Raw genomic sequence first — 26,205 nt, 5'->3', positions numbered from 1 at the left:
TGTAGCATAATTTCATTTTTTTGCATATAGTGTAAATTTTTTTTAAAAAACTAGAAATTTTAGACAATATATTTTAACAATTTTGATTCAGATTTCTCTAAGGTTTGTTGTTGTTGTTGTTGTAGTGTAATAGTTTAATCTGCTTATTTGTTTAGTGACTTTCCTGGACGAATTTTTCCAGTTCTGTATTCTGTGCTGTGTGCATCCACTGAGTTCTGATAGTTCCACTGATAGTTTGTTGTTTTTTTTTTCTCCCAAGTTCTTGTTTTTATTTTTAAGCCAGGCTTCCTAGGGATAACTCCAAATTAGTACAATTTAGTGCCAAGCCAATAACCCATCAGATACCCTTCAATGCCTTGACTCTTTATTTTCTACCCTATGCCAAGGATAGCTTCAAGCTTCAGGCAGTTTGCAAAACCGCCATAGCTTTCACTTCTTGCTTGTTCAGGACCTAAATATAATCCAGAGAAGAGTGACTGGGAACTTCTCTTCCTCAGGATTGTTCTTGGCATGTGTACATCTTTTTAGACCCAGTTATGTGTTAAGTTTTCAACATCACTTATGATCATCTAGTTCTCCAAGGTTTCCTTTTAAACTCCCAGCAGGCTCTTGTTTGCCTCAACTGCTGTAATGTTGCTGTCATCTTTCTATTATTTCAGTAATTCCCTGAGTGTAAGGCTCTTTTTCCCACTGAGCCGAGCTCTAACTCAAACCAAATAACAAAATCACCCCGGGAACAGAGATCTTCTAGGTAAGTGAAAGTTTGGAAAATGTTCAGACTGTGCTCTGGTGATTTTAACAAAGCTCAAAATAGGTCAGACCTCTTCATTAGCTGTAAGGCTGCTGGCTTTTGGCTACCCTGCCACTGAGGAAAGATGAAAATATCCCCAAAGTAATACAGCACTGAGCCTTCTGTCTTAACAACTGTATCAGCCAGGATTCCACCAGAGAAACAGAATCTTTCCCTGTACCCTGTTTATTTTATCTTTATATACCCAAATCAGATGCCATCCCCTCAGGCCAGAGCTTCAGAAAAGCAAAGAGGTCTCTCTCACAGCAAGACTAATCCTGCATTTTAGCCTGCTGCCTGTGCTGTGACCTGGGGCTAAAAACTTCTAATTGTTAGCAGCCCACGGGACCCAGGAATGCAACCCCCCCTGGCACTAGAGCCAGGTGATCTAGGGGTGTCCCTGAGAAGCACCACACATAAAAACCAGAGCACAAGATGCATGTAAAGGCTCCCCTCTGGGAAATACTGGCACTCTGGAGTGTGGCAGGGTGAGAACATGACATTAGCACTCACCCACCAAAGTCTCTGTGAAGGGTTAGGGCAGGTCCTTAGACATGGGTTTCACTAGAAGCCTGCCCCTCAGGCCACAGCTACTGAGATAAGCTGACAGGCCTCTTACCCAGAAAGACTGGGCTCCTCTGACTGCTGCCTCTTGCTGTGCCCTGGGTGTGGTAGCCAGTTAAGAACTCTGTCTCCTGTAGTTACAGTCTTGTAGGACCCTTGAGCATAAACCACACATCAGAAGCATTTCACAGTTCTCTATAGCCTTGTGGGTCTCGTGGACATGAGTGCTTGTTGGTTACCAAAGCTGGAGGTTTTAGGGGCTCATCTTTCTGGCGCAGGTCTTAAAAGTTGTGGTGCCTGATTTGAGAGCCAAACACTTCACCCCCCAGGGAGGAGCTCCACGTTTTGAGTTCCCTCCCAACTGTGGATCGCCATTGCCAGGATGGGTTTCCAGCAAGGTGGTGTCTCAGCCTTGCCTACCTGCTTCAGTGTGGCTTTCCTCTTGTTGGCTCAGTGTGAAGTGGTCACTCCACCAGTTTTCAGGTTTTCTTCACCGGAAATTGTTCCATATGTAGCTGTAGATTTGGTGTATTTGTGGGAAGTTGTGAGTTCGGGATCTTTCTACTTTGCCATCTTGAATTGGAACCTCTATTTCCATCAGCATTTTAAAGAGGTTACTCCGCTGTCATATGGCTTTCATATTTCTGACGAAAAATCCGTCATGTTGTGTCTCTTTTCTCTTTGAGCCATGAAGACACTCTTTGGTCTTTGGTTTGTAGCAGTCCTCATATCATCTGTTTGAATGTGCGTTTGTGTGGAGTGCGTGCACGTGATTCTGCTTAGTGTTCCTGAGTGCCTTGGAACTGTGGTGTACATACTGTATTATTATACAGATTTTTAACTTTCAGCTTATGTTTATATTTAACTGTCTCTCCATAATTATTTCAATTTATTTATTTTTGATACCTTGCCTTCTTGAAGATTTATATCCTTTGTAATTAATTTTAGTATATATGTACCATGGTTCTCCTACTCAATTACATGTAGATGTCTCTATTTTATATCTTTTCTTGAATATTTTACATAAAGGCATATTCCTAGTTAAAATTTTTTTCACTGTCTTCCTCTTCAATTTTTGACTTACAGAAACTGTGTCTTCATTCTAAATGCTTCTCTCATATAGACACTGCAATCTTATATAGATACATCCATCTTTTTCTTCTGTTAAGTATATGAAGTAAGAGACTAATCACTTTTATTAAACCAGAAACCAATAATTGTTAACGTTTAGTTAGAGTTTTGATTAGGTTCAGTCTATATCTAGTTCACTCTTGTTTCTAGGGCATAACTCTCCAGGGCTTTCAACTGAGAGATCGTATATTTACTGAGACTCCTTCCCCTGGCAGGTATGTAATCACAATGCAGAAACTGCAGAAAAATATGCTCTGCTTTCTGGAAGTCACCTCCTTATATTTTAATCTCCTTCTCTTCACATGTTTAGAAGCAGGAAAATGTCTTAAGAGGGGACTATACTATATGTTGAGGCCCCCGAGTCTCTAATTTTATCACTATAGTCATAAAAGATCCTCCAACTTTGGCCTTTTTTTGTCCAATGGCCTGCTTCCCTAGCTAAGCTTATAATTTTGATTTCTCACACATAGCTATGTTTCCAAGTGACCTCTGGGATGAAAATCAACTGCTTATTTTCAGTTTACTACTGCCTCTAAGACTTTCAACTGAGATCCTGATGGGTCCACAGGGCCTCCTCTTATGCTGTGTCATTTTTCTTCACAGTTAAATCTCCCTATCAAAAGTTTTTGGCTCAGTCCTCCCATTAGAGTAGAATTAATTGAGTCATGATAAATAACCTGCTCTTTAAGTAGACTGAATCTTATGAGAATTAAACACGTAATGTGTGTGGACTGAATAGTAAATATGAAAATAAATCAGCCGTGACTCCAAGAATTTTTGGTCTGGGGAAATTAGGATAAAAAAAACGTTATTTTAATGATTTGTCTTGAAAACACATTTATATGAAAACACTATTGACCAATAAGTCAATTATTTGTTTAAAAAAAGTTTCTTATATACTTATATATTTCTAGACTTACTAAAAATTAGAAGATAAACTGCATACTGTAGTTAATCCTAAGGTATCTGTTTGGATAGTAGACAAGATGCTTTCAATATTTAAATATTTCACTGAAGTAGTTTTTTTGTGATTTTAAAACTAGGTTTTATTTTCAATTTTGTATTATGCTCTTATTTTGTGCAATATTGTAAACAATCTCAGAATTTTAAGTGTACTCATTAATTATTTTAAATTAATGTAAGTTCAATATGACTAACCACAAATTTTTATTTTTCAGGTTCAGGTTTTGGTACTCAACAGTGTTTTGATCAACTTAATTCTAAGACTGATCCATCTGGGAACTGTGGCTCTAATGCTTCAGGGTACACACAGTGTAATCCTAAGTATGTTCTAGGAAATCTATCTGAGAAACTTTATTTATTGCTTTATATTTGAAAATACCATGAGATAATTTACTTTACATGTAAGTGAAATGTCACTTGATCATGAAGACTATATTTAATCAAATTATAAATGTCTCAAGTACAGAATATCTGTACTTATCTTTCTCACACATCCAAACTATCCCTTGTTCCACCCCACAGAGCATTTAATTTACATATAGTTACATTAATTACCCATTAGTTAGAAGGACTGATCAGTTTTATTTTGCATGCTGTCACTTTAATTTTACAAAGGATGATCATTCTTCATAGTGATCTGATAAAAATGCATGAATTTTTACTATCCAGGAAGTAAAGCAATGTGTTTAAGTACATGTACTCCACAAGCAGACATCTTGGTTTCAAATACTAATCCCAATACTTACCTACTTGTGTGACTTTGGACACGTGCCTCACTTTTCTGATATGTAAAATATGTATATCAATTTCACTAACGTCACTGGGCTTGTGCCAGTGTGGAATTTAGACACTCTATGAAAAGCACTTAGAATGGGACTGACACATATGAGGGTTAATTGTTAACTACTATGATTATTATATATACTAGAACTAGAATTATATATACTAGAACTAGAATGCTACTGTTACTATAATATTTTACTTTGTTACTATTTCAAACTTGGTTTGATAGCAAAAAAAATTTCTTGTTTTGCATGAATAGCAAAAAGACTTCCCATATAGCTTTTACTCAGTGGTTTACATTTTGCGCATTTGCTTTATCCTTCTGTTTTTCTAACTCTCCTCTCCTTTCCTCCCTTCAAAACGATTTTCCTAAACCATTTGAATGTAAGTTGGTTACTATGTTTCATTATCCTTAAATAAATCATTGTGTTTTCTTGAGAACAAAGGTTTTTATTTTTTTTAATGGCTCTATTGTAGCTGTCAACCACAGTTCTCAATAAAACTTCATTCATTATCTCAATGAAGTATTTATAGGTCTTTTTTCTTGTTCAGGAGCAAATCCAGAGTCACGAGTTTGTTAAACTTTAATCTAGAACATTCTTTTTGTTTCCATTTCTTTTCCTGTTTTTTTTTTTTTTAAAAAAAATACTACAGGCCAATTATTTTGTAATATTTTCCTCAAATTGGGTTTGTTTGATATTTTTCATCATTAGATTCATGTCGTAAATTTTGGCAAGCTTGCCACTGAAGTGGTGTTGTACCGTCAAGTGCAATTTTTAAAAGGTACATGCCATTTTCTCTCAAAGTTGGATATTCTAAGTTAAATTATTTGGTAACGTTAATTTTCTTTAGGTCTCTATTGTAAAGTTACACTTTTCCTTTGTGTTTAATGTGTTAATATGGGGAGAGTTAATATTGAGACCATGGACATGTTCTGTTCTTCTTCGAACTTTCACCCACTAGTATTAAGGTTCATTGATGATTTTCTAACTCCATTATTGCCTCCCCCTTTAAGCTAGAAATGTATTGTAGAAAGAAGTATTATTTTTATTTATTTATTTATGTTTGTGTATTTATTTATGTCAGTTCAGACACAGCAATTGTTATTTGACTCAATATTATAGAATATATTACTATCATTTATTTTAACACTTACTTTTTCAAATTGTCTCAATTTGAGCTAGTGAGAGTTTCTTTTAGCTGGCCACAATATTCTTTTCAAAAGTCTGTATGACACTTTAAAAACTTACACATTTTTCCAGCACAAAAAAAGATGTTCTAGGCCCCTGTTATATTTTTCCTACCCTTGTTCTGGATTCAGCTGTTTCTCTAAGTAGCCCAGATTCCTTTTAGTAGAGAAGAGTATTTAGTAAACATCTGAGAACCAGGTGTGCTTATTTCTGCCGTTTTCCATTACCTCTAAGTCTTCTCAGACAACAAAGCTAGAACATACATGTATCACATTTATTTCTATATCCACGTATTATATCTCTGTTTTTAAAACGTGAACTTATAGTGATAATTTTATTTCCAGACACCACAAATATATACAAACTACATCTTACATTCATAAGTTGCTTTTTCATATGCTCAAGCCCAGAAGCACAAAAGTTTGTTTCATAACTGCTAAAGCATATACTGACTAAAGGAAGCTTTCTAGCTGTTAGGATTATATTTTCTTTTAAATCATTGATCTTTTTATATTAGCTGCTATAAAGTGCTTCTCTGCTAATTGCAATATTTGGGTCATTTGGATATTGATATCTAGTGCTTTATTTGCACCTATATCACATTTTAACTTTTTTGGCATGCATTGCAATTTTTTGACTTTATATTGGTTAGTATGAGTAATACATAATGGAAACTTTGCATATATTTATGATTTTCTGTATAAGTACTTACAAACATTATATTAGTTTCAGAGGTAGAACATAGTGATCCAACATTTTTTATAGATTACACACCATGCAAAGTTATTATAAAATACTGACTATATTCCCTATGCTGTATGTTACATCCCTTTGGCTTATTTATTTTGCCATTGGTAGTTTGTACTTCTTAATCCCTTTCACCCATTTTGTACTTTCCGTACACCTCTCCCTTCTGGTAACCACTAGTTTGTTCTCTGTATCTGTAAGTCTGTTTCTGTTTTGTTATATTTGTTTGTTTGTTTTATTTTTAGATTCCACATATAAGTGAAAACATACAATATTTGTTTTTCTCTGATTTATTTCACGAAGCATGAAGCAATATACTATCCAGGTCCATCCATGTTCTTGCAAATGGCAACATTTCATTTTTATTTGTGGCTGAGTGATACTCTATTACATATATAATATACAAATAATATAAATATATCTCACATCTTTATCCATTCATCCAATGCTGGGTTCTTAGGTTGCTTCCATATCTTAGCTATTTTAAATAATACTGCTATGAACATTGGGGAACATATATCTCTTTGAAGTAGTGTTTTCATTTTCTTCAGATAAATATCTAGGAGTGGAATTGTTGGATTCTATGGTAGTTCTACTTCAATTTTTTTTTTTTAGGCAAGTCCATACTGTTTTCCATTTGGCTGTACCAATTTACATTCATACGAACAGTTTACTACAGTTTCCCCACATCTGACCAATGCTTGTTTTTTTTTTTGGTCTCTTTGATAATAGCCATTCTGACAGGTGTGAGATGATATCTCATTGCAGTTTTGATTTGCATTTCCCTCATGATTAGTGATGTTTAATGTCTTTTCAAGTACCTGTTGGCCATCTGTATGCCTTTGGGAAAATGTCTATTCAGGTCCTATGCCGATATTTTAATTGATTTTGGGAGGCTGTTTTTTTATTGAGTTGTATGAGTTCTTTATATATTTTGGATATTAACCCCTTTGCAAATACCTTCTTCCCATTCAGTAGGTTGCCTTTTTGTTTTTTGTTCTTTGTTTTTTGTTCTTTGTTTTTTTTTTTTTTTTTTTGGTGGAACGCGGGCCTCTCACTGTTGTGGCCTCTCCCGTTGTGGAGCACAGGGTCCGGATGCGCAGGCTCAGCAGCCACGGCTCACGGACCCAGCTGCTCCGTGGCACGTGGGATCTTCCCGGACCGGGGCACAAACCCGTGTCCCCTGCATCGGCAGGCGGACTCTCAACCACTGCGCCACCAGGGAAGCCCTCTAATATGTAATCTTTTTGTCTGGTTTCTTTTACTTATGTTTTTGAGATTCATCCATTTTGTAGCCTATATCAGTAGTATGTAGCTTCTTATTACTGGGTAATATTATATGGTGTGGATATAAACATTTTAAAATTATGTACCACTTAATGGGCACTTAGAATGTTTCTAGTTTAAGGCCATTAAGAACAATGCTGCTGTGGACGTAAGCTATTATATAGAGAATGGATAAAACAACAAGGTCCTACTGTATAGCACAGAGAACTATATTCAGTATCCTGTGATAAACCATAATAGAAAAGAATATTGAATATATATACGTATAACTGAACCACTTTGCTGTACAGCAGTAATTAACACAACATTGTAAATCAACTATACTTCAATAAAAAAAAATCAAGAACAATGCTGCTGTGAACATTCTTGTGCAGTATTTTGTTTGTTTGCTTTGTAAAGCCACGTATTTGTTTCTCTTGGGATATAACAAGTGTGAAGGTGCAAGTCTTTATGCAGACACATATTTTAAAATTTCACCTGGATGCACACTTAGAAGTAGAATTGCTGGGTCACATGGCAGGTATATGTTCAACATTTTAAGAAGCTTCCCAAATATTTTCCAGAGTTACTGTACCATTTTACATTTCCAGCAAATATGTATCAGAGTTCTAGCTTCCCTACATCCTTCTCTACATCACCAACATTTGATATTGTCATGACTTTTTGTTTCCTTGTTTATTTGTGTGTCATTCTAAAAAGGTATCTTACTCTGGCTCTAATTTGCATTTACCTACTGATTTATGAAATTACCACCCTTTCATGTGATTATAAGGCATTTGTATATCTTCTTTGGTAAAATGTCTTGGTAGATCTGTAGCCCACGTTTAAATTGGGTTTTGTTGTCATTATTGAATTGTGAAAATTCTTTTATGTATCAGAATAGAATCTTTATCAGATATATGAATTGTAAATATCTAATTCTATCTTTTCTTAATGACAACTTTTTGAAGATCAAAAGATTTTAATTTTGATGAAGACCAACTTATCCCTTCATTTCTTTACAGATCTTGCTTTTGGTACAATACCTAAGAAATCTTTGCCTCATTGCATAAAAGTGATAAAAGCAGAAATGTTTGTTTTGTTCCTGATTGTAGAGTGATAGCATTCAATCTTTCTACTTTATCCATGATACTACTAGTAGGTTACACATACAGCTCTATCAATTTGAGGAAGTTTCTGTCTGTTCCTAGCTGGATGAGACAGTTCATCATGGTTCAGTGCTGGATTTTATGAAATGCTTTCTCTGTGTCCTTTGAGAAGCTTCTGTGTTTCCCCCCTTTATTTTATTTTATTATCTTTTAACACCTTTATTGGAGTATAGTTGCTTTACAATGGTGTGTTAGTTTCTGCTTTATAACAAAGTCTCCTGCACATACATGGAGCCTCACAGCCAGCTAGGGATGTGATGTAAGGAGAGCTGACAGCCAGCCTTTATGGAACCACTCTCTCCAGAATCATGGCTCCAATTTCTAGCTACTCCGTCCCGAATCTCAACTGTGACCTCAGTCTTGGGCTAACAGTGCTGCTGGTTTTACATTCATTCCCTACTACATTTGCTACTTTTACTCAAAATGCTGCTGGGTGAGACTTTTTGCTCTCTGCACCAAATCAAAGATGATCCCCCTGGCACTGAATTTATTGGTTTTAATGGCCAGCCTTGCCCTGGTAAAACGACAGCTGAAAGAGTGTATGGGAGCAGACCCAGGCAAGAGGACCACAGCCTTTCACTATTATTACTGATTTTATGGCAACTTTACATAAATGCTTCTCGATTCGTTGTTTGCTTTTGATCAGTTTCCATAGCCCTGAAATGTTTGTTGTGACAAATTTGCACAGTTTTATACTTATTTGGGGGGAGATAATTTACCTATATCTTCTCTCTCTCCTACCCACCTTGTTAAGATTTAACTACACAATTTATTTTGTGCCTGATGTATCACAAATCCTAGAACTGACTCATGATAAACACTCTCATCTAATTAGGAATAGAATGAAACTTCCCCAATCTGATAAAGCTATATGTGTTTTGTACTTCTACAAGTTACATCTAAGATAAATTTCCTTCCATGGGAAGAACTCAGTTTACATTTTCTTTAGTCTGGGGTGTCTATTGATAAATTTTATTAATTATTGTCTGAAAATGCCATATTTCCTTTTGAAAGATATTTTCTCTACCTACAGAATGCGAAGACACTAGATATTTTGTCTCACCTTTGAGTCTGTCATTCAATAATCTGATCTCCATTATTTCTCTTGGAAAGTCAGTCTTAAGTTGTATTACTGTTCTTTTGTTGTTAATGCTTTTTTATTTTCTGGTTACTTTCATGATTTTGTCTGTGATTTATGCACTATCGTTGTGATGTATCTCAGTGGTTCAGCGTTAATATTTATTGCATGTACTGCTTCTTGAGTGTATGCCTCAGTGTCTTGTCAGTTTGGGACCCATGATGTGGAGAGTACATATTATGTTTGAAAAACACAAAAGGAAATCCAATCATACCAGTAATTTTTTAAATTTTACTAATTTTTTAGAATAGAATAAGCTTGGAATCATGTTTAAGAATCAAAAAAGGAATAAAGAATTGTTACCAAAAAAGTGATAAGGCTAAATAGAAAGTAGTTCAAAATTACTAAGATGTTGTTACTATTAACAATGCAGGAAAGGCTCTCATATTTTTTGGTGTTGCACAATTAATTGCATACATCTTTTAGCAGCCCTTAATGCTTTATTTAAATCTGTTTGCTTTAGAAATGATATTCTAATATTTCTCTGTATTGAAAACTAATGATTTTTATTTGTCGGTAAATTATAGGGATGTGCGATGTGGAAAATTACTGTGTACATATGACAAAGGAATTATAATTAATATTCCAAATGCCACTGTTTTGTATAGCAACATAGATGGAAACATCTGCGTTGGACTGGAATATGCATATGATGATAAAGACAGTGGAAACATGTGGGTAAAAGATGGAACTGTTTGTGGTCTAAATAAGGTATGTAGTCTTTTATTACCAACTAATTTCCTAATTTCAAATTTTAAATGCATATTTGATATTTTTCTCATAACTTAAGTGCACATTTAATTTCAAAAAATAAGAAAGTAGAAAGTTTTGAAAATGAGATATTATCACTATGAATATTTCATTGGCTATTTAGTACTTTTTTCATGGAAGTCATATGTATTAACTGTTTTATTAATTATCTCATGTTACACAGGGAGTATTTTTAATGTCATGAATTATATTTTGATATACTTACTTAAAATAGCAGTTAAAGTAACATATGCCCATTTTAGTGATGAAAATAATAAAGGATTCACAGAGTAAAGGAAAAATCAATCAAAGGCATATAAATCTGAGATATAAGTACTCTCCATTTTCATGAACCTTCCATCAACTCTTTTTATTATTTGAAGTATAATTGATTTACAATATTGTGTTAGTTTCAGGTGTACAGCATAGTGATTCAGTATTTTTGCAGATTATATTCCATTATAGGTTATTACAAGATAATGGGTATAATTCCCTGTGCTATACAGTATATCTTTGTTGCCTATCTATTTTATATATACCACTTTGCATCTGTTAATCCCATACCCCTAATTTGTCCCTCCCCACTTTGATCTCCCCTTTGGCAACCATAGGTTTGTTTTCTATATCTGTTTCAGTTTTGCATATATATATTCCTTTGCATTCTTTTTAAGTTGCCACATATAAGTGATATCATATAGTATTTGACTTTCTCTTTGACTTATTTCACTAAGCATAATTTTCTTTAAGCCCACCCACATTACTGCAAATAACAGTATTTCATTCTTTTTTATGGCTGAGTAATATTCCATTATATAAATTTATAAATATATATATATATACATATATATATATTTAAAAACCACATTTTTAAATGCAATAGTCTGTTGATGGGCACTTGAGTTGCTTCTGAGCCTTGGCTATTGTAAATAGTGCTGCTGTGAACATTGGGGAACATGTATCTTTTTGAATTAGTGTCTTTCTTTTTTCCAGATGTATACCCAGGAGTGGGATTGCTGGGTTGTATGGTAATTCTATTTTTACTTTTTTAAGGAACATCCATAGTGTTTTCCATAGTGGTTGTACCAATTTGCATTGCCAGCAAAAGTGTACAAGGGTTCCCTTTTCTCCACATTCTCCCCAATATTTGTTATTTGTAGACTTTTTGATGAGAGCCATTCAAAGAGGTGTGAGGTGATACCTCATTGTGTTTTCGATTTGCATCTCTCTAATAATTAGCGATGTTGAACATCTTTTCATGAGCCCGTGGGCCATCTTTATATCTTCTATGGAAATATGTCTATTCAGTCTACTGCCCATTGTTTAACTGTTTTGTTTTTGTTTTGATATTGTATTGAATGAGCTGTCTATATATTTTGGATATTAACATCTTGTTAGTTGCATAATTAGCAAATATTTTCTCCGATTCCATAGGTTTCTTTTTGTTTTGTTGATAGTTTCCTTTGCTGTGCAAAAGCTTTTAAGTTTAATTAGATCCCATTTGTTTAGTTTTGATTTTACTTCTTTTGTCTTAGGAGACTGATCCAAGAAAATATTGCTACAATTTATGTCAAAATGTATCCCACCTATGTTCTCTTCTAAGAGTCTTATGGTTACAGGCCTTACATTTAGGTCTTTAAACCATTTTGAGTTTATTTTTGTAAATGTTGTGAGGGATTGTTCTAATCTTATTGTTTTACATGTGGCTGTCCAGTTTTCCCAGCACTACTTGTTGGTGATACTGTTTTATCTCCATTGCATATTCTTTCCTCCTTTTTCTCCTGTTTCTTTTTATAGCATGTGATTTTTTGGTTAAAAACTGGACTTTTGAAAAACAGCCATTTCTCCCACTGTTTGCAGTCTGGCTCCGTGCCAGTGTAGTCCTTTTCTAATTTCTTGGGTGTGCTCTGAGCCTTGGGAGTAGCCTGAGGAGAAAGCTTGTGGTCTCTGAGATCTCTGTGAATATGCATCTTTCCTGGGTCTTTTTGTGGCTTTTCTTATTCCCCACATACATGTATGTTTTTTAATGTCTTGTTTTTCCAAATAGTCTCATGCCAGGGTTGCCTTGGAGCCTTAGATGGTCTATTGTATGTTTCCACCCATTCTCTCTGCTCCAAATGTCTACAAGTCTTAGTTTCCCTGCAGTTTTCCTGGGCAGTGTCCATCTGAGATCTGAATTAGGTGGAACAGAGACCAGTCTTCAGGCAGTTCCCAGACAGGTTACAATATTGAAAATAAGGTGTCCTCTACTCCATTCAGTTCAAGGGAGGGAATTGGAAACTCAGCTGCTGTCTCCTCCAGACCAAGACTATGGCATGCCCAAAAAGTAGTGGGACAAGGTTTGAGCAAAATACTACAAAACTTTCTAACATTTTGATTGTGGCTTTTTGTTTGTTTGTTTGGGCATTTGCTTAGCTGCAGTAGACCTCTGACGGCTTCCAGAGCTCCTATGGGTTGCTTTAGCCAGTCCTTCTCCCCCTACCCCCCTCCTTCCCCTCCTCCTCCTTCTTCATCTTCTTCTTCTAGGATCTCTAAAGGAGAACAAGACTTGGGACTTCCTAGTGCACCATTTTGCTGATGTTGCCCTCCAGATTATTTTTTCAGGATTTGGTAAAACCTGCTTTTAATTCTGTCACTGGTGTACGGTGCATATAATCACTTAAATACTACATCCTTAGCCATTGATGACCATGGGAGGAATGCTGGCTTCAGGTTTTGGTTACTTTTGTGGAATCACATTGTTTCACATTTTCTGTGCCTAAAAATAATTTTTATTTTATCTCAAGTGCATAGTATTATTTGATATTACAAGTAAAAAGAGGTCTCAAAAAATAATATTTCTAAACTTTTGAGCTTTATGCTTAGCTTTCTTATTCCATTACTTGTACCACAACCAAGAAAGTTAGACATACCAGAGACCTTGGTGTCATTGCTCCATCTCTCTTTTCATCCTTTATATACAATCTATCACTAAACTTAGGTGGATCAAACTATTTAACTCTGTCTCAAACACAACCACTGTTTTTCATCAACACTACTACCACTCAATTTCACTCTATGGTTGTCATTTTTCTGGACTACTGTAATGTTATTCTAGTTTGTCTTTCTATATTTTCTCTTGCCTTTTACATTCTCTTTTTCAAAACCTCCTTTTATCAGCTTTCCATCTTCCAATTAAATCTCTAAACACCGCCAATTGCTTATAGGTTATAGACCAATTTTCTGATTAAGACTATAAGACACAGACAAACCCTCCATAATAACCTCTGTCACATCATGTATAGATTTTTTGTTGTGTGTGTGTTTCTATATCTTTTACTGCAATATGAGCAACATGAGTTTTGTTGTTGTTGTTCACTGCTGTGTTCTCAGGGCCAGGCACATCGTAAGACTCAAATATTTAGTTAATTAATGTTTGAATGGCTGTTCTTTGTGTAACAACTGAACTTCCCTAAATATTTCTTAACAGTTTCATAATAGATATGATGTAGGGTCATTCTGAATACTTATTCTTTTTCTATAAGTACTTTGTCTTTCATTTCTATGCTTGATTAAGTCATGTTCAACATCAGAGTTCAATAAAAAAGTTTCACTGTCCTCATATATTAGATAAATTCTGTGTTTTTATTATTTCATAAAACTATTTTATTATAGTATTTATTACACATTTACCTTTACTGTTACTTATTTCATGTCTGTACTTCCTATCCCAGTATAAGCAGGGAAGATGTTTTTATTGTTTTATTTATTTTCAGATAATCAGTCTCATCTAGTGCTGAAAACATAATAGCACTATGAATTAATCACTTATTGTTAGTATATTAATATTTATTATTAAATGAATACCTCTTATGTCAGTATAATAAGGAATCCTTTTAATTAGATGCCAAATACAGATGTTGGTACAGTTAACTTACTTTGGGATATCTCCTTTTTAGGTTTGCAAAAACAAGAAATGTGTAGATTCTTCATTCTTGAATTACGACTGTACTCCAGAAAAATGCCACAATCAAGGTGTAAGTATCAGCACTATAAGACAAGAATAGAAATCATTGAGGCTGATATTTGGAAAGCAAGTGCACAGCTAAACACACACACACACACACACACACACACAGAGTCATATTCATAAACCATGTAAGAAAAGCAGCCTTATCTGACCTAGCTATTATTTCAAAATTTTAAGTGAACACAAATAATTTTAGCTATTTATGATATTTCTCCTGTTTCAGCTATGTAATAATAAAAGGCACTGTCACTGTAACCCTACATATTTACCTCCAAATTGCCTAGCTTCACTAGAGTCATGGGAAGGTGGGAGTATTGACAGTGGCAACTTTCCACCCTCAGTACCAGGCCTACCTGGTAAGTATTGATTGATACTGATTTCAATTGAAATTATAATTAAAATAACATTTTAATGTATTAAATTTAATAAAATAAGTATTTTGTCTACCAATTTATATTTAGATTATGTTTGGACATAAAACAATACACCATATATGGCTATTTAATTTATGTTTTCCTTCCAGAGACTAACGTGTTATAACATATTAAATATATGTTATAAATAAGGTATGTCAGTGAAGGCCCAGGCACGAAAATAGAAATCACTTTAGCCTTTCATACAGAAGGAATTCAATACAAGGCATGGGGTAACACATAACGGCAGAGATAAAAGCCAATCAGAGAACAGTGAGGCAACCAGAGATTAGCAACACAGGAATCCACTACCACTTCTTAGGGCTAAAGGCACAATAAATGGAGATGTTATTACTAGAACCAGAATCTAAGCCATCTCACATGACATGTAACTGTGGTCAGGGCTATATACTAGGGTCTAGAACACAGGTTGGAGGTACTCTCCAGCATGAGGTGAAGGTGTAGAGGATACAGGGACACAATTGCAGATGCTGGAGACAGAGAGGGTTAAATACCATGGCAATTTCTGTCTTCTTGCCCTCCAAATTTTATCCAGTGAATCCCATTAGCCAAATCTAACTAGAAGACCAAAGGTTAAGGAGCTTAGGAAATATAATTTTCGACACATTTTGGTTCAAAGTAGAGATGTATTTTAGAGCAAGCTGGCAGATCCAGTGTTGCTTAGGACTAGATTTCTTTTATATAAAAACCTATGTTTAGGGCTTCCCTGGTGGCACAGTGGTTGAGAGTCCACCTGCCGATGCAGGGGACACGGGTTCGTGCCCTGGTCCGGGAAGATCCCACATGCTGCAGAGCGGCTGGGCCCGTGAGCCATGGCCGCTGAACCTGCGTGTCTGGAGCCTGTGCTCTGCAACAGGAGAAGCCACAACAGTGAGAGGCCCGCATACCGCAAAAAAAAACAAAAACAAAAAACAAAAAAAAACCCCTATATTTACAGAAAATCAAAGCAAGCAGATTTTGAGCCAGACTTAGTTCGTAACATTTCCACATTCATTCCAGCATTTGAAATATAGTATTTAAGACCATGCAGTAATAGATTAAGTAAAAAACATTATAACATACTTATGTATCACCAAGCTATTTCTATGTTAGTGGGAACGGTCAGCTTATCTTCAAATTAACAGCAATTAAGTGCTTCTATCCATGCACATGCATGCTGTTTCCCCAGTGAGAAGAAGACTGTTTCCTAGAATCCAGGTTGGTTTTAGTGACGTGATTGAGCAGTAAAATATACAGAAGTGAGATTCTGAGACTTCCATGGTTTTGCTGCAGATTCTGATTGGGTTTTTTAGAATACTAATGCTTCGAACTCTCATTATTGGAACACTCATTCTGTTGAAAATTATCTGCTGTATATGAAATTTGACTACATTGAGACATAAAAATAAAAATACAACCATGCAACTAAGCCCTCCCCAAATTCATGACACACAAAATTAAAAGATTAAGTTACCAAATTTAGGGATACTTTCTTGCACAATCTCTCTCTCTCTCTCTCTCCCTGCACACACACACACACACACGATTTGGTACCAGATGGTGCATTTATATTTATATAACAAGAATCTAAAACATGTGCCATTAGCTTTGGAATTGGGTGGTGCATGGAAGGTAGAACAGGAAACTGTTGATGACTACTGATATATGTTGACATTGTCTCAAGAAGACTGTTGGTGAGCAATTCAAAGACAGCTTAAAAACATGTTATTAGAAGTTGGAGAAATGAGGACATTTATTATGAAGTAGTGAATTGTGTGGCATCCTTGCTGCCTGTGGTAATGTGGAAAGTAGAATTCATGGTTCTGGTCAGCAAGATTTCCAAGTTGGGTGACTTAAGTTACCTATGATAAAATATAAGATGATAGTAATTATTAATAAAGGAACAGTTCAGTTTTCAAGTAAAATGTCTATTTTACTTGAAAAGAGCTAGAATTTATTTGGTTTGAAAATAAAATTAATTTTTATTCCTGAATTCTTCCAGCAAAACATTCTTAAAGTGAGAAATGGCTAACAGCTAAATTTGAGATACTGAGCAATAAAATTTGATCTCAGATAAAAATTGTCAAGCGTATGTAAACCCCTCTGTTAAGACCTCAGGAAAACTTAAAGTGATGCCTCTTAGACACCTTCATCTATCAATATACAAAAAGCCTTCTAAGTATTGTACTGGACTGCCTCTTAAAAACTCTTAAACAGTAAGGCTACTATGAATGTTAAATAGGTTATTTTATAGCAGCCTCACCAGAGTCCAATATAGACAGATTTATGTTAAAAAGATTTGTGGGTGTGGTTTCATTTAATGGGGTGTATTTTTTATTTAATACACAAGAAATCCATACATTTTTAAGGAATTACCTCAGTCAGACTGAAAACGGTCAAGATAATACATATGTTCTTCAAGTCCTAATCAATTATGGGTAAAAGTAGACTGATAAAGCTACTCTAATGTAAAAAGTGTTATAAGGGCTACTCCTTATGGAAAAGGAATTATAAATCATAGGGTATAACCAAGAAATCAGAAGCCCAAACTTCATGATGTGTGCATTTGTGATTTTTGAAAATCACCACCAACAAAAATAACAGCAACAAGAAATACAGATGTATTTGGTTTCACAGGTTAATTCTGGCAAGTTTTTGCAAGGAAGAAATACCATTTTAAAAAGTAGCAGTGAAGTGACTCCTGTCACCTCGCTGTATGAGGAAAACATATCCCTGATGCCAAATCCAGAAAGAAAGTTAACAAAGAAAAAATTACAGAACAATATACTTCATAAACATAAATGTAAGCATTCATTTGAAAGTCAATCAGTGCAATTCACCAAATTAAGAATTTTTTAAGTGTATATCATTTTCTCTTTTGATGCATAAAAGTCATTTGACAAAATTCAACACGTATTTATGAATTTTTTAAAGGCAACAAACTACCAACAGAAGCAAACTTCATCAATATGATAAAAAGCATCAACAAAAAAATTTTAGCCAATATATCTTATGATAAAATACATTGTTTTTTCCAAAATTTGAGAGCAAGGCAATGAAGTCTGCTCTCACCATGTCAATATTTTACCCTAAGTCATAGCCAGTGCAATAAGTAAAGAACAAAAAATCAGGAGCATGAAGATTAGAAAGGATGAAATTAGACTGAACATGATATGATTAATTACATCAAAAATCCTAAGGACTCTACAAAAATACTTCTAGAAGTAATAAAAACCTTTCGAAAGGTCAAAGGAAATGTTTAAAAGTGGATAGTATTGCTATATACTAGCAGCAGTAAATGAAAACCAACTTAAAATCAGTACCATCTACAATACTATCAAAATATAAAATATTAGGAATAAGTTTAACAAAAGATGTGCAAGACTGAAACTAAAACAAAAATGCAGATAGATGCTAAACATAGAAGTAAATATGCCATGCTCACCTATTGGAAAGTTTATTATTGCCAAGATGTCAATTCTCACCAAATTAAATCTATAGATAAAAATAACCAATCATAAAAGCATGCAACATTTTAGGTGTCAACAATTTGATTCTAAAATACACACAGAAGTGCTTAGAATAGCGAAAGAGCTCTGAAAAAGTACAACAAAGAAGGACAACTTAGTCTATTTGCCTTATATTAAATTTAGAATAATATAGATTTAGTATATAGTTACAGTAATCAAGAAAAGTACAAAGATAGTTCAACGGGAAAGGAAAGTGAGTTCAAAACATTGTATTCTAACAACTGGATATCCACATAAGGCCAAATGAATCTCAAAATTACAACTTACTTCACAATTCATGTGTGATAGACGATAAATCTAAATGTAAAGCTAAAACTATTCTTGAAAGAAACACAGGAAATGTCTACATGACCTTGAGCTAAGCAATTAATTTCTTAGATGAAACATGAAAATAAATACCAATGCAATAAAAGAAAAGAATTTGGACTTCATTGAAATGCTATTACATATGCAATATTTCTTACAAAAAAAAATTGAGTATTGAGGGAAAATTCAGTTCTTCCTGGGATCACACTATAATCTCTTTCGTCTGTATTATGAGACAGATCTGAAAAGAGACTACATGGAATAGAAGGTTCTTAATAAACAAGCAAGGAATATAGGACTATTATGTAAGAGAAGAGTCTAACTTTGAGCACTTATGATGTCAACTTATCCACTTCATATAAAATATGTTAATTATAAAATTATTAAATGTTTAAACATTTTATTCTAATAGTCATATTAAAATGCAGAAATGGTTTTGCTATATTCCTGGTAATTGCTTTCAAATCACTGGTGTTTTCTCTCCTAGACAGGCACTATATTGAGAATGTTTACTATTCCACACCTACGAGATGGCCATTTTTCTTACTCATTCCTTTTTTCATTATTCTCTGTGTACTGATTGCTACACTGGTAAAAGTTTATTTCCAAAATGAAAATTGGAGAACTGAGGACTATACAAGCGATGAGTATATTAATTTCATATTTAAGATTCATTACTTTTGTAATTAGTTGGCCTACATAGTAACTTATCAATAAATAACATTATGGTGATATAACTAGTAATAATTCCGATTATATATTTATCTTTATATGGAAATTTAATATGTAATATATTAATGATCAATATAATGAATAATAAATTTCTTTAATCTTAAAATAACTTGGACTGTGTTAAGGGTAAATTTAAGTAGAAATGATTTCTAGTTAGTGTTTATCTACCTCCTTTTACTATTTGATCTTAATTATTAAATATGTATTAAATATTATTACTTTACTTTTTAATATTTATATATTTCAAAGAATTTTGCATACACTATTTTATTAAAACATAGCATGGAAATTTAGGAGAGTAGTTAAGCTTTAAGGCACTTAAATAAATTGAGAGGCAGGCAGAGTTGGAAAAGGTTAGAAATTAATATATAATAGTAAAACTGAAAAATCTAGATATAGCCATGGCTAATCTACAGAAAAAACTTTTTTAAATTAAATAACCTTATAAATATCTGAAAATATGCTTCAAGAATAAAATAAATATTAAAATTGGTTTATTTCCTTTCATGGAAATCGCTATAAAATAATTTCTGCCTTTGAGTTTTACATCTATGACCTCCATCTTAATTAAAATGAAATGAATTTTATTCAAATATTTAAAGAATTTTATTGAAGTATTTGAAGTTGATAAGATAATACTAATTAAAAGAGAATATATTTCACAGAAATATTTTGAAAAGTTTATGTAAAATTGCTGAAGTAATATGTAACACATAAAATAGTCACATAATTCAGATAATATATAAACATATTAAAGGAATTTTCTTATATTAGATGACTTTATTGTGGAAAAACTGGGCAGAATATGAATGGTAAAAAAAAGTGTAAAACTATTTAGCTAATAATGTCATGGATATAAATATGATCTGAGTTCATTTCCAGATAAACTTATATTACTTTGCTTTTTCCCATATTAGTCTTTCTTACCAGTTAAGAGGTGCTCTCGGTGGTAAGATATTCTTAAGTAGTGACTGCTCCCAGATCTCAGATAGGGATTCAAAACTATTTCAATACTGATAAATGGTACAGAGTTTTGTAGAACCATCTTTGAGGAAAATACAATTTTAAATGATTATTTTTATTTTTAAATACACAGGCAAGTGGAAAGTGAGAGTGAGACCAAAGACTAGCCTGGAAAACAAAGAATCCATGGTATCACAGTAAGTATCAACTATTTTAGGATGAGAGGAAGAAACAGACAAACAGAAAATTCAATGTATTAGATAGATAGAAATAATATAAATGTATATTAAGTGAAGATGGTAATATAGCTGCATATAATAAAAATCAAATTGAGGCTATATCATAGACATGGTAAATCTGTCACCTAAAATATGTCTTAGAGTGCTATCTTTTCTCTTTTTTTCTAATAATGCTTAATTCTTTAGCATTTGTGTATTCAAAATGTTGGTTACAAATAAATTATTGATACATGATAGAACTCTACTTCAAAATAAGTGTACCCTCATGCCATTTGTTGAATTAATCATCATTTTTAACTTGATTGATCATACAGGTGACTTTTCCCCCTTTATTTATTCTACCAGAGTAATTATCTCTGATGGACAGGAAAAATGGAAAAGAAAACGTACATGCCTTGCCTAATTACCTGGGATTCAAAACCTGTGCATTATGTCTTTCATCTGTCAAGAAAAGATAAAAGTTTTCATATATAACATAATACCACAAATAATTTATTTGCAAGGAATGCATGTTTATGAGTTTTTGTATTACATATTTCTTATTTTTAAAGTTACCTCATATTAATTCTGTTAGTAAGCATTAACTCTGTTAATGAGTAGGCATGAGGTAAGGAAAGTGTATAATACATGCAATACCATGATTAAAGGCCACTGTTATATTTTAAGCCGCAATGGTGTGTGGTTGTGTTATAGTCTCATGGTCCATAACCAATCAAAAGACAACAATAAAAATTAAAAAAAAAAGATTTGGAAAAAAATTTCAACTATACGCTGCTTATAAAAGACAATTTCAGGGCTTCCCTGGTGGTGCAGTGGTTGAGAGTCCGCCTGCCGATGCAGGGGACACGGGTTCGTGCCCCGGTCCGGGAAGATCCCACATGCCGCGGAGCGGCTGGGCCCGTGAGCCATGGCCGCTGAGCCTGCGTGTCCGGAGCCTGTGCTCCGCAACGGGAGAGGCCACAACAGTGAGAGGCCCACATACCACAAAAAAAAAAAAAGACAATTTCAGTTATATAAAGGTTCAAAGTAAAAGACAGATATACCATGGAACTTTAAACTAAAGAAAGCTTGGTAGACTTTAACACAAAAAGCATTAGTAGATATAAAGAAGAACATATCATAGTGCAAAAGGTAAATCTAAGAAGAAGCTACAATAATATAAATGTGTGAGTCAGGGTTCTCCAGAGAAACAGAAGCAATAGGAGTTATATAGATAGATGGGGGGTGGGAGGGATGAGGAAATTTATTAAAGGAGTTGGCTCACATGGTTCTGGAGGCAAAGAAGTCCCAAGATCTGCCATCTGCAAGCTGGAGAGCCGGGAAACGACTGGTAGCGTCATTCAGTGTGAGTCTGAAGGCCTGAGAAATGCAGGGCCAATGATGTAAGTCCCAATCTGAGTCCAAAACCCTGAGGACCAGGAGTGCCAGTGGGTGTCCCAGGATAGGAGAAAGCAAATTGACCTTCCTCTACATTTTTGTTCTGCTCAAGCCCTCAAAAGATTGAATGATGCCCACTCCAATTGGTAAGGGTAGTCTCTCCTTCACTCAGTCTAATGATTCAAATACTAATCTCTTCCCAAGACACACAGACACACCCAGAAATCATGTTTTATCAGACATTTGGACATCCCTAAGTTGACACATGAAATTAACCATGACAAGTCTCCCCCTTGTCAACTTCGCACCCATATGCATCTCCTTAAGCCATACTTAATCTCCAAATAAAGGTCATAACTCTGCCTAAAGTGATATAACTGTCCTGCATACAACCAAAGGTGCCCTAATTCCTTTCCAGAAGAGGAGATAAAGCCCCTGCGTGATGTTTACTCTCCTCCTGATATTTTATAACTTAAATACTACGATGTAAAATTTAAAATATTTATACAAAGTCGATACATGATAAAGGAATGAGAGGAAAGAAAGCAAAGATATTTGCTCAATATGTTACAGACAAATGTATTCATAACAAAATAAGGAGAATATAATTGTGAAAATACAGTCTGCATTTCTGTAACTAGTCACATGGTTGTAGCTGGTATTTATAACTACCTTCTTCTATTCTCCACTCTGCATTCCCTTTGACTTCATCAAGCACCTGAGCTGCTTTGCTGACCCAAACCTTCATTTCTGAAAGGTCTGCACCATTAGTAATCCTTTCTGGATGGAGTTGTAGTTCTTCATTGACCTTAATTACAGAGCATGGTAATATGAGGAGACATTCCACAGGATTGCCTGTATTTCATACATACTCTTCCTTACCTCTGTTGTTGAGTAGTCCAGTTCCCTTTGGTAGTCAAGATCACTAACCACAGCCAATACCTTACCTCCCTTGTTTTCCTATTGATTCAGAGGTATGAGGAACCGAAGTAGCCATGCAGCAGTCTTAATTCCAATTAAAGATATCACTGTTGTGTTTCCTGGCGAAAGCATTCTTCCCTCTGGGACTAAGACCTCTAGGCCAACAGAACTTAAAGTTGGGAAACAGGAAGCAAAACTTTTGCTAGTGGGTCACTTGGGGTAATAGTGAGTGGTGCCACTCCTCTTTCCACCCTTCAATTCCTGGACCCATGAATCCTGGTTACTGGAGAAACAGCATCATATATTGGACAGTCTTCTGGAGAACCTTGCCCCAGCCCTGAAAAACACTGCCACCTAGCCAGCACTGTAATAGAGTGCTCAAAAGGCCATGCCACCATTCTATCAGGCCAGCAGCTTCAGGATGGTGGGGAACGAGTGAATTCCATGAGCCCAGGGCCACTGCTGCAATTCTTTTGCTGTGAATTTAGTTCCTTGATCAGAAGCAATGCTGCATAGAATACTGTGACAGTGGGTAAGTCATTCTGTCAATCAATGGATGGCAGTTTTGGCAGAAGCATTACATATAGGGAAGGTAAACCTGAACCCAGAGTTCAGGAAAAAATACTGTCCCTTCCTTGATGGTAATCAGCCCACCACCAGGTAGGTGGCTGACCATCCTGAGAATGGTGCTGTATCCTGGGCTCTGTGTTGGCCTCTGCTGCTGGAAGATTAGGCATTCAGCAGTGGTGCTGCCAGGTTGCTAAGCCCATCCTGCCACCACGATCACTTTATTCACTAGCCCATTTGACGATAAAGGCATGGCTAGGAAATAGGCTGACTAGTATCCACAAAATGGGTCGTTTCCACCTGATTATTAAAATTGTCCTCTGTTGAGATCACCCTTAGTGAACATTCACATGGGACACAAACGTCTTCATGTTTCTTGCCCATTCAGAGAGGTCTAGCCACATACTTCCTCCCCAAATAATTTTGTCATCAGTTTTCCATTATGTTCCTTCCAAGTCCCTGATCACCCAGCCAAACCACTGGCTACAGCCCAGAATTGGTATATAATCACACGTCTGGCTATTTCTCCTCCCAAGCAAATTGCACAACCAGGTACACTGCCTGAAGTTCTGCGCTTTTAATAGGATTTCCTTTCACCACTATCCTTCAAGGATGTCCAAGAGAGGGGCTGTAGTGCTACTGCTCTCCACTTCCAAGTGATGCCTGCACACCAGGCAGAATCATCTGTCAACTGATTATAGGGAACTCCTTATGAGCCCATAAATGCAAGCTGAGAGAAGGCACTGTGGTGGTAGTTGGGACTATAGGCATTTATTCCACTTCTTCTTGTAACTTACCTGTGCCTCAGGGCCTGCTTGGGCCTGATCACAGTTACCATTTCCATTTGATGATGGAATGTTTCTGTGCAGCCCGATTTTATGACTTGGTGGTCAGAAAACATAGTTTATGCTCAACAGCTGAGGCCGCAGTATAATTTGGTGGCTTATGGTCAAGTGTTCAGTCTCTACTAAGGCTCTGCCAGTAGCTGACCAAAAGTTGTTTTCGAAAAGGAAAATAGTTCTCTTTAGATTATGTCAGGGCCTTTCTCTATAGTCCTAATGGCCTGCACCACGATACACAATGGGGCCTGCCGAAGGCTCCAAACAGCACCCCTATCCGCCACTTCCCACTTCAAGTACCATTGGATCTGCTGGCTTATGTGGCCCAAGTGGAAGAGCAGCTTGCACTGCAGCCTGGACCTGCTGCAGAGCCTTCTCCTGCTCTGGGCCCCATACAAAACTAGCAGCTTTATGGGTCACTTGGCAAATGGGTTGAAGAAACACACTCAAATACGGAATATGCTGTCTCCAAAATTCAAAGAAGCCCATTAGGCATTGCACCTCTTTCTTGGCTATAGGACTGTCCAGAATCAAAAATTTACCTTTCACCTTAGAAAAGAGTATCTCAACAAGCCCCACACCACTGATCTCCTAGAAATTTCACTAGAAATCGAGATAGATGGCCCCAAAATTTTAGTCAGATTTATTTCCCACCTTCTGACAGCAAATGTCTTAATGATAAGTCTAGAGTAGTTGCTACTTCTCACTCACTAGGTCCAATCAGCATCATGTTATCAATGTAATGGACCAGTATGATATCTCGTGAAAGGGAAAGGTGATGAAGATCTATATTATGACATAGGGCTAGAGAGTTGATAGACCCCGGTAGGTAGGACAGTGAAGGTGTATTGCTGACTTTGCCTGCTGACAAAAATTGCTGCATACCAGGGACCAGAGGACGTGCTAATCTGCTCAAGCAATGAAACCACAACTGGTATGGCAGATGCAACTGGAGTCAGCCCCTGGTTAAGCTTAATGTAATCCATGCTTATTCTCCAAAATCCATCTGTCTTCTTTGCAGGCTAAATAGGAGAGTTGAATGAGTATGTGGTGGGAACCACCACCTGTACATCTTTCAAGTCCTTGATGGTGACAGTAACCTCTGAATCTCTTTCTCTAAATTAAATCAGAGGAGGTTGGACATTTACAATTTGCTCATCATGGCTATTTTTGGTCTATGTTTTGGCCAACCAACCGAACTGTTAGAGCACTTTTAACTCCTAAGCTGCAGCATTAAATGCAGAATCTCTTCTTAGTGAGCCTATGTCAATACATTTGGCTTGATGCAAGTTTATTTTCCTTCCACTGTTATCCCACACCCTTAATATCCCTTCCCACAGAGCTTCTCTCGATGTCTGCTTATATAAATCAGAGAACTCAATTAGTTCTTTTGGAGTGTAGTTCACCTCACCTTCAGGAATCTGCTTAGACTGTGTCTAGTTATAGGTCTAGAAGCAAAGATGGATGGTGGGGGTCAGTCCTGAGGAGAATCAGCAGTGTCTTGAGTCCAAGACCATTTCCTCAAGGTTAATTCCCTCAAATTGAGGTGGAAAGGCTGAAACCACTGTGGGTGGAGACAGCACTGTGGGTGAGAAGGTCAATTCCACTGGAGTTGGGGAGAATACTTTTGCTGAGGCTGGGAGGCCTCTTCCACAATGAGGACTCATCAGGATTTAGGGGCTCAGTGTCCCTGGCTTCAACAGCATATTCCAACACATCTCCATCCCACCTTATAGGGTCTCATTCTTTCCCAATGAATGCCCTCACTTTGACAACAGACACCCTGTGAGGCCAGGAGGTCAACTTGCATTATAAATCAGC

The 26,205-nt window shown here is 35.6% G+C and overlaps 2 protein-coding genes across 4 annotated transcripts in view; one reads left to right on the top strand and one right to left on the bottom strand.

Annotated features, from left to right (window-relative positions):
* The window catches only part of LOC113628890 (disintegrin and metalloproteinase domain-containing protein 5-like), a 171,080-nt gene that overhangs the window by 4,794 nt on the left and 140,081 nt on the right, over positions 1-26,205 (bottom strand). Inside the window, exons 22-25 of one of the 3 annotated variants that reach the window (XM_027122884.1) lie at positions 22,730-23,131; positions 21,945-22,039; positions 18,356-18,405; positions 14,406-14,517 (exon numbers count right to left, since the gene is read on the bottom strand). In XM_027122884.1, coding sequence (XP_026978685.1) covers positions 23,018-23,131 — 114 coding nt within the window. In that variant the 3' untranslated portion in view covers positions 14,406-14,517; positions 18,356-18,405; positions 21,945-22,039; positions 22,730-23,017. Of the gene's footprint in view, positions 1-14,405; positions 14,518-18,355; positions 18,406-21,944; positions 22,040-22,729; positions 23,132-26,205 lie in introns of those variants that run through there. The other 2 variants (XM_027122888.1, XM_027122886.1) reach the window with 2 other exon arrangements.
* The window catches only part of ADAM2 (ADAM metallopeptidase domain 2), a 106,070-nt gene that overhangs the window by 59,121 nt on the left and 20,744 nt on the right, over positions 1-26,205 (top strand). Inside the window, exons 15-20 of the mRNA XM_027122889.1 lie at positions 3,664-3,769; positions 10,269-10,452; positions 14,427-14,504; positions 14,721-14,853; positions 19,234-19,393; positions 20,575-20,638. Coding sequence (XP_026978690.1) covers positions 3,664-3,769; positions 10,269-10,452; positions 14,427-14,504; positions 14,721-14,853; positions 19,234-19,393; positions 20,575-20,608 — 695 coding nt within the window. The 3' untranslated portion in view covers positions 20,609-20,638. The remainder of the gene's footprint in view (positions 1-3,663; positions 3,770-10,268; positions 10,453-14,426; positions 14,505-14,720; positions 14,854-19,233; positions 19,394-20,574; positions 20,639-26,205) is intronic.

This window comes from Aethalodelphis obliquidens, unplaced genomic scaffold, assembly GCF_003676395.1.
Source record: "Aethalodelphis obliquidens isolate GAN/ISIS:26980383/991018 unplaced genomic scaffold, ASM367639v1 scaffold25, whole genome shotgun sequence".
NCBI lineage: Eukaryota > Metazoa > Chordata > Mammalia > Artiodactyla > Delphinidae > Aethalodelphis > Aethalodelphis obliquidens.
This window is presented reverse-complemented; position numbering and strand designations above follow the sequence as displayed.